This window comes from Equus quagga, chromosome 11 (assembly GCF_021613505.1).
Source record: "Equus quagga isolate Etosha38 chromosome 11, UCLA_HA_Equagga_1.0, whole genome shotgun sequence".
In the NCBI taxonomy this organism is placed as follows: domain Eukaryota; kingdom Metazoa; phylum Chordata; class Mammalia; order Perissodactyla; family Equidae; genus Equus; species Equus quagga.
Window position 1 is genome coordinate 24,038,786 of NC_060277.1, and position 14,684 is coordinate 24,053,469.

Consider the following 14,684-nt stretch of genomic DNA (forward strand, 5'->3'; position numbering starts at 1 on the left):
ATAGATAGTAATTGACTCATTTTTATGTTTTAAGTTTGCATTACTTAATATGTTCTAAATGCACTTGAACGTTTTTTCATTATAAGTTGTCTAAAACTTCTCCCTGGCTTATTTAGTAATAGAAATTTCTATTCTTTTTCTCCTTTTAGAATAGGATTATTTTGGCATATGCTTTTCAGTAATGGAAATTTGTATGACTAGAGAAATACAGTGATTTTAGATTTCTGATGATTTTTTAAGAAACTGGAACAAGAGAATGTAAAATAGTCTCTCATGAATTTTCAGAATCTTTTTGGGCATACCTGAGACAGGACTTTTGAAGAATGTGGGATTCTGCCACTTGGCCTGAAATTCAGTTCTAGTGTAGAGTCTATTTATGAATGCTGATTTAGGATTAAAAGACATATTATTTGTATGTACTTTTACATCATAATCTTTTCTAACCTTCAGCAGGTGGGTAAATATGGATAAAGCAGGTAGAGTACCTCCATTTTAGACAAGTCACCTTGCAAGAATGGTAGCACTGGCATTTTGAACCAGATTTCTCAGAGTTTGTGCTGTTTTCCCACTCTGTCACCATTGGACTGCTTTAGGCTAGGATTTAAAGTTTAAACTAGTTCCAAATACAGTCATGTGCTGCATAATGATATTTTGGTCAATGATGGACCGCATATACAGTGGTGGTCACATAAGATGGTACGAGATAGCCTAGTATGTAGTAGGCTATACCTCTTAGGTTTGTGTAAGTACTCTAGGGGGGAGGAAATTTTCCTTTACCCTTCTGGGCTCTTGTGGCTGGTCTCAGAATTAAATTGACGTGAGACATATAACAGGAGAAAAACAGAAGTTTAATAATGTGTATACATGGGAGAAACCCAGGAAAACCTAGTGACTCGCCAAAGTGGCCAAAGCCCTCACCTTAAATACCATCCTCAGGTACAGACAAAAGATGCTGGATGTGGGCAGAGTCAGGGACTTCAAAGGGCAGGAAGGCAATTCACAGGTAGGGAAAGGAGCAAATGTTTGGAAAACAAGTGTCTGGCCACAGAGAAACAGAAGAACACAGAAGAGAGCCCAACAAACAGGCTTTTCTAGGTTCCTCCCTGTCTACCACCCAGTTCATGTTATGCTAAGGTGATAGCTTGCTTTCTGAGACAGGTTTTTTAATCTAAATTCTTCTAGGCAGTTAAGGGGGAGGTAACAAGAAAAACTTTCTGAGTCTTTTGTTTCTTAATAATAATCAGCCTAAAATAATCCGCATGTTAAAGAGACACATTTCGAGGTGGCAAATTTTGTTCTTCTGTACATTCTGTGATGTTCACACACAAAATCTCCTGATGGTGCATTTCTCAGACTGTAGCCCCATTAAGTGACACATGACTATGAATGCCAAATTCATCAGGACAACACTTGTAAATGTTAAATTGTTTGATGTTTATCCTTTATCATGTTAGATTTTATGGTATATGTTTCACTTTTGCTTAGGTAAATATGCTGAAGATATATTTGGAGAATTATTCAATGAAGCACATAGTTTTTCCTTCAGAGTTAATTCATTACAAGAACGTGTGGACCGTTTATCTGTTAGTGTTACACAGCTTGACCCTAAAGAAGAAGAATGTAAGTTTATTCATATTATAATTTCTTTCACATATATATTTTAGGTAAGGTGAGATGAGTGATATATTTAAGAAAAGTATTAAACTTGAATTTATTACAAGTCTTTTTTACCCATGACCTTTGGTGTACATGTTGTAATAAATCAATAAATTGTCTATAAATGCCATTAGCATGACTCTCCTGGCTTTTCTTTTCTGCTCTTTTTCCCCCCCCTTCTCCTTTTTGTATACTAAATAGCTCTTAATTTTTTGACATGAAAAAATTTTTAGCCAGACTTTTCTTCCATTCTCTTTCTTTTTTCTTTTCTCCCTTATAATTTTTTTGTTTTTATCTTAGTAATAAAAATTATTTGAAAATTACCAGAAATTTTTAGGTTTGATTCTGTAAGAATGTAATTCCTTTTAATATGCTTTTGTGTGTGCATATTTCTAAAGTGCTAAAATAGTTATTTGCATGTTATTTCTCCCTTTAAATGAACATTTCCAAAAAACACCAAACTGCCAGTATGAAGGACAAAAATCTTCTGTACTAAATATCAAACCAGGGATATCAGGTGAAAAAAAAAAAAAGCATTACAGGCTGAAATAATGGTAGAAATTTTAGTGGTAAAACAGTTCCCAGGCATGGACCTACTTCACTGAATGGTGGCCATGCTGTGGTGGCAACCCACATACAAAATAGAGGAAGGTTGCCACAGATGTTAGCTTAGGGAGAATCTTCCTCAAGCAAAAAGAGGAAGATTGGGAACAGATGTTAGCTCAGGGCGAATCTTCCTTAGCAAAAGAAAAAAATGAAACTACTAAGAATATAATTTTCACTTATCCACCCTAGAGAATTATTTAATGTGAATCTCTTGTAACCCTCTCTTCAGAATATTTTTTTTGTTGAATAACATTTTTAGTATAAATGCAAGTTATATAATCTAAACTTGAACAATAAAAATATTAAAGAGTATCACTGGAAAAAGCAAAAGAGTGTAATGATAGGTGTCTTAGTGATTGAACCAACTTCTTTTGACATAGCCTTATTTAAAGCCTAAATAAGGAAAAAGAAATACCATGCTGAACTTCTACTGCTTGTGAAGATACAAACTCATAGGCATGGATGTGAAAAAACCAAAATAGTACTTTTTTCTCTTGATCAGCTTTATTGAGACATGTTTCATGTACTCTACAATTAACCCATTTTCAGTTAAATTGTACAATTCATTGGTTTTTAGTATATTCACAGAGTTATCCAGCTATCACCATAATCAACTTTAGAACATTTTCATCACTCCAGAAAGAAACAGTATACCCCTGAGCAGTCACTCCCCATTTTCCTTCCCCTCAGCCTCTAGCAGTCACTAATCTATGTTCTGTCTCTATGGATTTGCCTATTCTGGACATTTTGTATGAATGGAATCATACAATATATGATCTTTTGTGACTGGCTGCTTTTACTTAGCATAGTGTTTTCAATACTGGTTTATGTTGTAGATGTATTGGCATTTCCCTGATGACTAAGAATGTTAAGCATCTTTTCATGGCTTATAAGCCGTTCAGAGACAAGTCACCCAGCAGCAAGTGGTAGAGCTAGGATCTAAAACTAGGGTTTAAATGACTTATCAGTCGTTTGTGTATCTTCTTTGGAGAAATGTCTATTCAGATCCTTTTCTCATTTTTGAATTGGATTGTTTTTCTTTTTATTGTTGAATTATAAGAATACTAGATATATTCTGGATCCAAGTCCTTTATCAGATATATGATTTGCAAATATTTTCTTCTATTCTGTAAGTTGTTTTTCTTGGTGGTTTCTGAAGCATGTACATGTACATTATTTATACTTCATGAACTTCTTGAAATAAAATCAATGCTAATGGTGAAAAAATATTTTATGGCCATACTTTGATATATCATTTACATCCAAAATGTCTTTTTAAAATAACTTAAATATTTAAGTTATAAATATATGCCATCTAATAATACAGAAATACATAGGCAGTTCATATATTAACAGAAATAAAAACATTTAGTTTTAAAACACTGTTAAATTTTAACAAATACCTTAGCACTCCCATTAAAATTGAAAAGGAAAATACAGATACTAGTAAATAAATTAAAATTAATAAGGTGGGGTTAAGTGTTTAAAAAAAATCTTAATGTACCAACAACTATCAGAATTGTTTATAGTTTCCTTTAAAATTATATGGAGCATTGGGGAAGAATTCAGAATCTAAAAGCTGAACTACTTAATTTGAAATTGTTTGGGAGATGTTGAATAAATGGAATTTTCAAAGTTATTTAACCTAGATTTTTAAGCTCAGTGAAAGTTCAAACAAAGTAACATTATGAGTACAACACTAAATTGCAGAGTGTAATATCAGTATTTTTGGTTTTTCAGTTACGCTAAATAGTAAGTGATGTTGAGAACTACCAATGTAATTTAGAACGTGTATAGCAAATGAGTTTTTAAACAAAGACCTGCATAATTATGTCTAATTCAATTATGTTTACAAACATATTGTGCTAATTTACTGTGCTACATAATACTTTTCAAATAATAAAAGATGTCATTGTTGGCAACTGGAATGGGCTTTGTCACAGTGGTCTGTTGACAAATAAGACAAATGATAAATGAGAGGAGTTGAAGATAGAAAAGTGCTTGTTACCTTATATGGTCTTTACATCCCTTACTAAGAAAGTTTTTGGAGATTAAACATTCGATTCCATCTAGTTACATACTTACAGTTAATAAGTGGGATGGGAGAGTGGTAAAAATTGATCCATTTTGGTTGTAGAAAACAGAGAGCATTTCTTACGGGAGTCAGAGGAAGAGCATGTGCTATTGTGGCAAAGGGATCAGCCTCAAAGGCAGGCAGATCTGAGTCTTCTGTTCTGGCTTTACTGCTTATTAACTGTTTTGCCTTGGCCAGTTATATAATATTTCCTAGCCTTGGTTTCTTAACGTTTAAAAATAGAATAATTCCCATTGAATTGTAAAGATTAAATAAAATAAAAATTAATGAAAGCATCTAGCACATACAGTATGTACTCATTAAATATCTCTCATACTACTCTTTAGTAAGAGTGGGGAAAAAACTTTTTTCTTTTTCTGAATATTATTTTAGTGTATTACAAGTCACGCAGCGTTGAGATTGCTGAGGATGCATTCATGGTGTGGCCACTGCGTAGCCGGCCTCACTCCTCCACCTCTTCCCTAGATCCAAATGTTCGTGTCCGAGTCAGTTTTACTTGTGAGGGTGGTAACGATACTATTTTAAGGGGAAGAGTAATTTAAGAATTGTTATGATTGTTTAGTACTGACTTGCTATGGTATAAAGCATTTTTCTGTATTCTTAAAGCTATGTTAAATATGTAAGAAATCACCTAATTTTTTAATATCAGGAAATCACTCTAAGAGTTAAGAATATGGTATTTTGGTACATTTCTTATTTTAACATCCTACATAGTCCAAAAGAAAATGAGTAAATTAAGTTATTTTGTCATCATATATGAATGGGGCTGTGTTAGTTACTGGAGATACTAATGTACAAGACAGTCTTAGTCTTCAAGAGCTTACAGTTAAGGAGAGATCCTTATAGGGCAAGATAAAAGATAAGTGAAATAGACAGTAATATGGATTGCACAATACTTGCAAATGTTTTCTTTACAGTGAAGTTTATTTTAACTTTATAGTATACGTATAATATTTATAGTCTCTATAGCATAAAAGTCAACAGTGTGTTTAGCTCAGAATGCCACTGATAGCTAATTCCTTCAGTGTTATTGGTATAAGCTAAATAAAAGTAATAAAGGGCGATGAGAACAAAAGATTACAGAAAAAAGGAAGAAGAAAATGTAGTTTGGTGGGGACTCAGGATGGCAAGTAGAGAAAAGAAAAAGATGTATTTGGTGGGAAATATAGACGTGCTTCAGGTGTCATTAAAGCCTTCTGAGCCTCAGAAATCAGAGGTTGCATTAAAACCCAACTGACTGGGAAAATGGCGCAAAATTATGTGGGATATAATGATAGAGCATTTAAAATATGGTTCCTGAGTCATAAGCCACTGCAGTTACAACCTCCTAAGCCATGCTGAGTTGTAAACAAATGGAGTATGTGAATTTGTCCTTTTGTTAAATCATCTTAGCAAAATAAACAAAATATGTTTTCGATTTTTGTTTTAGTGTCTTTGCAAGATATAACAATGAGAAAAGCTTTCCGAAGTTCTACAATTCAAGATCAGCAGCTTTTCGACCGCAGGACTTTGCCTGTTCCCTTGCAAGAGACATATGACGTCTGCGAACAGCCCCCGCCTCTCAATATACTCACTCCGTATAGGTCAGTAGGCTAATGAATTCGAACGCTGGTTGTTTATCTCAGACTGCAGCTGCAAGTAGGTAGCAGTCTACCTTCAAATACCAAATCCCCAAACAGTCTATTTCCCTGGGCTTCTGACCAATGCAGAGAACCCTCCCCATCTACCACTTTGAGAAAACCTTTGCTTTCTTAACTAGGTGAGTTCCCAAGGTTCTGGCATACAAAAGACGAGACTTATTCAAAGGAGTTGTTTTGACAAGTATAATTAAGAAACGCCAGTGGCAAACTTATTAATATGAAGGGCAAGGAGTTATTTTTTAATTTCTAATCAGATGGAAAATAAGAAATAAAGAGCTCAAAATTCCACCACAGTAACAAAATAATTATTTTTGCTTGTTCTTGTCTACTCTTGATCTCTAGGCATTAAATTTTTACATAGTGAATATGTAGTAGCTGCTTTAAAAATGTTTTTTTACCATTTAATAAAATCTTGAATTAATCAGCTTTTCTTTGCAGTCCTTTCACATGATTTATTAAATGGTAATTTAAGGTGTTCGACGTATATCCTGAATAAAATGGTGTAGTTATTTGAAACTGTCAGTATGCAAGTCATTGGATATAAATAACTCGTACTGCAAGAATGACTATTAGGTGATTTTTTTTTTGGATTTAGTAAGATAATAAGTAAATTAGAGTTTTGGCAGAAACCCTGAACAATTTCTCTATTCTAAGTGTTGTTATTGTCCTTTCAGGCTTTTATCTTTAGCAGAACCGTTTGTAATTACTGAAATTTCCAAAAGGACTTTTAGAAAACTTGGAATTTAGCAGAAGTTAGGGATGAAAATTTTCCATTGTCTTTAAATTATTAACACTAACTCTGAAAAACATCTAGTTTTCCATTTTCCTTAGTTGCCTGTCTGATTTGTGAGAAGTGTTTTATTAGTGCGGTAGTCTAATTTATTTTGCCAATATTCTTACATATGCTATATTTTATTAATGTAAGAGGAAAAACATTTCAGTAAAATTATTTCTATTCTGGCTGCCTAGGTCTTACTAATGTATATTTTAATTGATATTTTATATTTCAGAGATGATGGTAAAGAAGGTTTGAAGTTTTATACCAATCCTTCATATTTCTTTGATCTATGGAAAGAAAAAATGTTGCAAGATACAGAGGATAAGAGGAAGGAAAAGAGGAAGCAGAAGGTATTACAAGAGATTCAAAAAATTGAAGTTAGTTTTTGTGTATTTGTACTTTGCTGCATATGTGGAACTTTATTAATCCTGTACTTTGACAATTTTATTTTATTGGGTCTATATAGTCAAATACTAAAGCCTTTATAACCACACAGAAAGATCACAGTCTAATGGGGAGTAAATGAGCAATTAGATTATTATAATAGGGTGTGATAAGTGCCGTAATAGAGGTATTCATGGCAGGTTTGGGTAGCACAAAATAGCACCTGCTTTAGACAGAGGACAAGGTTGGTAAACATTTCCAACAAAGCTTATAATGAATCTTGAGGAACAAACAGGAATTAAGTGGACTAAGGAAGAGAAGGACATTCTGGTAAGAAGGAACAAAGGAATATTGTGCAGATATTGATAAAGTAAATTAGGCTAATATTTTCTTACCACAGAGCATATCCTAAATGTTTTGGAAAGGTTATTCTATTATGACTAAATTCCTTTTATCTGTCTGCTGTGTTGTCATTTTCCATTTTCTAATAAAATTCACTTGAATTTGCTTTATTCCATGTTGATGATAACTAGAAATATAGAATGAGGAAGCAAAATTAGATTTAGACAGAATTATGAAGGAGACAAAGTCTGTGTTCATCATCCCTGTTTCTCCTGTAGCTGTCTCTGATTTCTCCCCTTTTCCCCATAATGCCTTCATTTTATTGTCTTCTACACTAAACAGTATCCCAGTGTTCTAGCTAGAGTTTGCAAACTGGTGACTGGCAGCCCAGATTACACCTGCAAGTAGTAGTTTGTTTGCCAAGCACAGTTGTGTTAAGATTTTTGAATTGGAATGCCTTAAATGGACGTGCTTGCATAGTTAGTTCACTGCAGTCCTCATCTTATACCTGACTCTTCATTCATTTATGTTATCTGGTTGGCCCCTTTGAGCATTTGATTTTGTCACACCTACTCTAGACCTTTCTGTACTTTCTCCCACAGTTTGAATCATTTTTTGTTTTATTTTTCAAATACCCTGTTTTCTGTTGAGTGACAAAGTTATTATGGGTTAATTGGATAATTGGATTTTTTCTGATGTATTGGCTAGCTAATTGGTGCCTTCCCAGATAACATTGCCTTAGTAAATGTTCCGGTTTTCGTTAGAGGTAGCCAGTGCCATTAATGGTAGAAATTTCACTCACTATAGCAAAAACGAATAGATGTAGTTGCAGAGTTGGTGAATCTCTTTTCATCTGAAAGGACGTTCTGACCTCAAATTTTATTACTTAGGCATACTATTTTTATCTGGTGCATCGATTCCCATTAGAGGTTAAAGAAATATGACAAAAAACTGGGATCGCAAGTAAACTAGCTAAGATTTAACTCTAAATGTACAAATGAATTGTCTCTATGTTACTTTTACCATATTATGACATTGTCTTTTTCAATATTGATGTTAGAATTTGATTGTTAACCTCTTTTTAAAAACTTAGCACTTCAGCATTTGGCTTTGTTTCAATACATCTGTTATAGCAGAAAAATCTAGATCGTCCTCATGAACCAGAAAAAGTGCCAAGAGCACCTCATGACAGGCGGAGAGAATGGCAGAAGCTGGCCCAAGGTCCAGAGCTGGCTGAAGATGATGCTAATCTCTTGCATAAGCATATTGAAGTTGCTAATGGCCCAGCCTCTCATTTTGAAACAAGGTTTCTTTTCTTTTGTTTGTTTTGTAACAAAATTAATGGTAAAACACTGATTTTATTTCTAATATCTATGCCTCTAAGTCTTAGGTTCTGAACTGTTGAATTGGCAGACCCTGTTATAAGTATAGAGATGATTTCGAAACCCTGACCATTGTGAGCCTACTGAAGTCTGATCTTGGGCAGGTCATTTTCATACCCGGACTTTAGTTTTGTCATCTGTAGAAAGAGGTGGTTGGAGTAGATGATATTTAGGATTATTTTAGCTTTCTTATGAAGTCCCAACTGCCTCTCAACATTTCAGGCAGAGTCTGCTAGAATTTCATAGTAGAAGAATGGGGTCTGGGACTTTTTTTAAGTATTATTGATTCACTATATATAAAATAGGGTTGAGAAAGGGTTATATTTTGTTCCTTTTTCTTTCCCCTGACTTCCTTTCTATGCTACATCTCCCACCTCAGATATATCAGCACTTTCAAAAAAAAAATTACTCATCCCCTTTTGTAGAAATATAGAATAGCTTCTTTCCCTTTCTCAGTAGCCAGGTGCCCTATCTAAGTAACATGCTACCCTAACATTATAGTAACATCTCTCTGTGAAGAAGGTTATTTGTGTATTTTTGATTGATGGTTGTTGTTATTGTATACAGTCATTGATTTTTGAATGGAAAAGAGCTTAAGGTTTTCTTGTGAATAATACATGCAAATTATTGGGCCATAAGTGTGAAATATCTTGGCCTATTTTAGGAGTAATGTACATGTAAGATACTATTTATGTGCGTTACTGAAAGAAAGAGACTGAAGAATTGAGATTTTTTAAAAAATTAATCTGTCAACACATTTATTTCTACTACTATTAAATAATTAAGGTATTTAGCTGACCCAGTAGTGTAACACTAATTTCTAACTTGCTTTGTGCACATCTTTTAAATCCAACCTTGTCCCCAGCAGGCACTACAGTCAATTCTTTGTTTTGAAAGCAGAGTGACTGTAATAAATTTCTGAGAGAAGTTTCTTAAAAGTGGTTAAAATATTGGCATTCAAAGGATAAACCTTAAATATCTCATGTAGAATGCTTTATCCCACCAATAATTCAAGAAAAATACACTGATACTGTATATTTTTTTTAGACCTCAGACGTATGTGGATCATATGGATGGATCTTATTCACTTTCTGCCTTGCCATTTAGTCAGATGAGTGAGCTTTTGACTAGAGCTGAGGAAAGAGTCTTAGTCAGACCACATGAACCACCTCCACCTCCACCAATGCATGGAGCAGGAGATGCAAAACCCATACCCACCTGTATCAGGTATGTTGGGACAAGCATGTGATGTTTTCTATCAGGGGTTGGTAACCTTTTTCTTTAAAGGATCAGAGAGTAAATATTTTAGCCTTTGTGGGCATATGGTTTCTGTCACAACTACTCAGCTCTGCCATTGTTGCATGAAAGCAGCCATAGACTATACATAAACAAATGAATGTTTATGTTTCAGCAAAAATTGACTTACATAAACAGGGAGCAGGTCAGATTTGGCCTGTGGGACGTAATTTTGCCAGTCTCTGGTAAGAGCGGACACATTTTTGGGGGAAAATTTAGCTAGTGAGCATTTACTTTAAAGATTAAAGTGTGTTTCATTTTATTATAGCTTTGTTATCAAGCACATGATATGTGGTATATTAATAAAAATTAAGAATTTTTGGAATATGGTAAGGGGCTAAAATGGCAACCAAAGATGTGATTATAAGTGTTAGTTTGATATTAAGGGAAATATTCTAAGAATTTGAGAGAGGATAAGTTCATAATAATCTTTCAGTAAAGCAATTTTGAAGTTTTTGTCCATTGTTATCGAAATTATAAATTTTGTTAATAGATAAATAGAGATCAGCTTTACAATTCTCAGTTAAAAAAATCAACCTTCTATCACTGACTCATTTGATGTCCCATCCTCAGAAAGGAAGAGGGCCATAAATTTCCTTTCGTGGTTTGTAATTAGTTGTCATTCATTTAACTGAAATGACACATGATGAGTCTTAATAGCTTCAATATAAATAGAACTTTGTATTGGCCACACATATTTCTACAAATATTGAAATATAAGTATGATCTTTACAAAGACTCATATCACAGTTGAGCGTTTTATTTATCAAAGTAAGCATAAAATGCTTGAGTGGATATGAAAGTTGCATGGGAGGATGCGACCATTTAGAATATTATAAACCAAAGCACCACTTATTAATTTTCTTGTTGTTGTACTTTTAGTTCTCATTTCACTCTAAATACTGGTGTAGAATTTTTAATTTCAATAGGAATGTGTTGATGCATTTATCTTGACATAATTACTGATAGTCATTTATACTTTGTGTGGTTAGTTTTTTCTCTTTGAATAACTTGCTAGGATCTCTTTATCATTTCAGTTCTGCTACAGGTTTGATAGAAAATCGCCCTCAGTCACCAGCTACAGGCAGGACACCTGTGTTTGTGAGCCCCACTCCCCCACCTCCACCACCACCTCTTCCATCTGCCTTGTCAACTTCTTCATTAAGAGCTTCAATGACTTCAACTCCTCCCCCACCAGTACCTCCCCCACCTCCACCTCCAGCCACTGCTTTGCAAGCTCCAGCAGTACCACCACCTCCAGCTCCTCTTCAGATTGCCCCTGGAGTTCTTCACCCAGCTCCTCCTCCAATTGCACCTCCTCTGGTACAGCCCTCTCCACCAGTAGCTAGAGCTGCCCCAGTATGTGAGACTGTACCAGTTCATCCACTCCCACAAGGTGAAGTCCAGGGGCTGCCTCCACCCCCACCACCGCCTCCTCTTCCTCCACCTGGCATTCGACCATCATCACCTGTCACAGTTGCAGCTCTTGCTCATCCTCCTTCTGGGCTACATCCAACTCCATCTACTGCCCCAGGTCCCCATGTTCCATTAATGCCTCCATCTCCTCCATCACAAGTTATACCTGCTTCCGAGCCAAAGCGTCATCCGTCAACCCTACCTGTAATCAGTGATGCCAGGAGTGTACTTCTGGAAGCAATACGAAAAGGTAATTTTCTCAGGGCCATTAAGAACATTGCTATGGTAGCATTAGAAACTTTGTAAATATTTGAGACAATAATATTTTCCTGGTTTATAGAATTTTAGATGATCATGTGTTTGCACAAATGGTCTTTAGAAAATAAAGCTATGTTCAACTTATATTTTAAATCATTTTCCAGAAAATATATCAGATTTAATCATTTTATTTTCATATTTAATGGGGATTCGTAAAATGTTTATTTAAAGAATGAGAAATTAAAAGTATCAGACTTAAAGTTATAGAAAATTTAGTTAGAACCCTTTATATTATGTTTAATTGTATGTTAACACCTTTATAAATAGTATTTTCTGTAGTGTTAAGGCTGTCCATTTGGTGTATCACTGATACTTGCTCTACCAGATGCCTTTAAAGGATTAAGATTCCTCCCTTAGTAATAAAGGAAAGACATCTCATATTCATTCATTTATTCAGCCAACATTCTTAAGCACCTAGAATAGGCCAGGCACTAACCATACAGAGTGAATAACAGTGTCTTTCCCTCATGGACTGAGAGAGAATAAAGCCGCAGAAAACATACTCAACTATGTTTAATTTTTTTGACCATAGAGATAACAAAAGAAATGTATCACCTGGTTAACTTTTTAGGGAATGGTGAGTCAGGAGGCACAATAGATCATAATAGTTAAATAAACTGGAGATAGCCACTGGGGTTATCTGGTAAGTACCAACTAACATCACAGAAAGAACATAACATAATGGAAGACTTAGTGTCTCTCTAAATATGATTCCTTCAAATTCTTTTTAATACATTGTGCTTTTTGGTTTCCTATTAGTGTTTCTCATGTGTATTTGATCTCATTCCAGAAAGATTAATAATATCTTGTATTTAGCGTTTTGGTTTACAATGAATGGTTTGGGTTTGCCGTATCAGGTATCCAGCTACGCAAAGTAGAAGAGCAGCGTGAACAGGAAGCTAAACACGAACGCATTGAAAATGATGTTGCCACCATCCTGTCCCGCCGTATTGCTGTGGAGTACAGTGATTCAGAAGATGATTCAGAATTTGATGAAGTAGATTGGTTGGAGTAAGAAAAATGCATTGATAAATATTACAAAACTGAATGCAAATGTCCTTTGTGGTGCTTGTTCTTTGAAAATGTTTGGTCATTCCAGTGTTTTGCTTTCTTTTCCTTATGATAACCGTTTTCCTCCATGATTTTTGATTTCTAAGAAAAATATTAGCATACATTTCAAACTAAATGTTTTACAGTGGCTTATCTTTTTTATTTTCCCTGAAAAGACATAATTTGGGCAAATAAACCACTAAGTATTAAGCATGGACAGCTGTTGTTAGAGTAGCAGATTCAGTTTTTTGATATATCTTAATTGTGCACTTTGTGAATTTTAATTTAAAGAAAGCAACTGAGATTGAAATCTTGAGGGCAGCTGTATCTATTAATGAGCCTTATTCCATTTCCTGATGTTTTAAAAGAAGAAACACTGCCTTTATTATATGAATACACTCAGAAAGTACATTTAGCTTGTAGTATTGAATTCTCTTAAAGGAATGCTTGAATTTTTTTAATTATTGTTTTATTGTTTTTAAATACTTGCCTTATTTGAATGTTTAGCACTACCCTCTTCTCACTTATATATTGTGTGGTACGATTTTGCTTGCCTATAAGAGTTTAAAAAATTTCCATGTGAAATACTCTGACATAAACATACATGTAACTTACGTAACTGTTAAGAATAACAGTCTGATTTAATAAATGGTTCATTTTAAAGGTTCATGGGTGTTGCTCTTTTAATAAAACTATTTCTGATAGTTTATTAAATAATATAAAGTAGGCTCTAAATACACAGATATTAAACAAAAATTTAAAAAACCACTTCTATATAATTTCCTCTTAATTGTACACATTCATATTGTCTGGTGTGTAAGGTAGCTTTTATATCACTTTTTCTGAAGGTCACAAAATTAGTATTTTTTAACTCCTTATACTCTTAAATTAAAATCTCAATTTACTGTCTAATTTCAGCACACCTTGACTTCAGTTTAACAACATTGCTGAAGTTATATTTTGCAATGATAAAATGAGTTGTTACTCTTTGCACAGTCCACATTTAGGGGTGCAGGGGAAGCAGCATTAATATCAGAGTATTACCGTGAAGTTTTGGTAGTTTGATTGTAAAAGTGACTGCAGTCTTCATCCTTGCCTCTGTCTACCCCTTTTGCAGTGCGGTTTCCAGCTCCTCCCATCAACAGATGGGTTTTATTCCCACCTCCTTGAATCTGAGTGTCGCTGAGACTTGTTTTAGCCAATAGCATGTGGCAAAAGTAAGCTCAGGCTAGGCTGCTGATCAGAAACTTCATGCAGAGAGCTGTCTCAAGTGAGACTATCTTAGACCAGCCAAGCACAAGCTCGCCTGCTGGCTGACTGTAGATAGATGAGCAAGCCTAGCTAAGATTAGCCCAGCCCAGAAAAAATGTTTAGCTGACCTATAAATTTATGAGCAAAAAAATAATGCTTGTTTTCTTACACCTAAGTTTTGAGGTGGATTATTTCACGTAGCGTTATTGTGGCAATAGACAGCTGATACATGAGGTCATTGGTAACTTGCTAATGTGGTGATTATTTGGGCAGGTAACTAATGACCTGTAGTCTTGTAGGATAGGAATGATGAACTAAATTCTGGACATAAAAAATATTTCCTAATAGCTCTAATAAACAAAAAATTTGCCTAGAACAAGAGATTAGATAGCCATTTGAAGTTTTTTCCTAACCTTACAAAAATGTATAGTATTGAATTTAACTCAGGAAAATATGTCAGAATTTAAAGT

At 34.4% G+C, this 14,684-nt stretch overlaps 1 protein-coding gene across 4 annotated transcripts in view; it reads left to right on the plus strand.

Moving 5' to 3' along the window:
• The window catches only part of WASF1 (WASP family member 1), a 61,609-nt gene extending 48,015 nt beyond the window's left edge, over nt 1-13,594 (plus strand). For 3 of the 4 annotated variants that reach the window (XM_046676437.1, XM_046676434.1, XM_046676436.1), the window contains exons 3-9: nt 1,486-1,620; nt 5,787-5,940; nt 7,008-7,125; nt 8,635-8,807; nt 9,931-10,110; nt 11,217-11,845; nt 12,771-13,594. In XM_046676437.1, coding sequence (XP_046532393.1) covers nt 1,486-1,620; nt 5,787-5,940; nt 7,008-7,125; nt 8,635-8,807; nt 9,931-10,110; nt 11,217-11,845; nt 12,771-12,928 — 1,547 coding nt within the window. In that variant the 3' untranslated portion in view covers nt 12,929-13,594. The remainder of the gene's footprint in view (nt 1-1,485; nt 1,621-5,786; nt 5,941-7,007; nt 7,126-8,634; nt 8,808-9,930; nt 10,111-11,216; nt 11,846-12,770) is intronic. The other variant, XM_046676438.1, reaches the window with a different exon arrangement.
• The last annotated feature ends 1,090 nt before the right edge of the window (nt 13,595-14,684 follow it).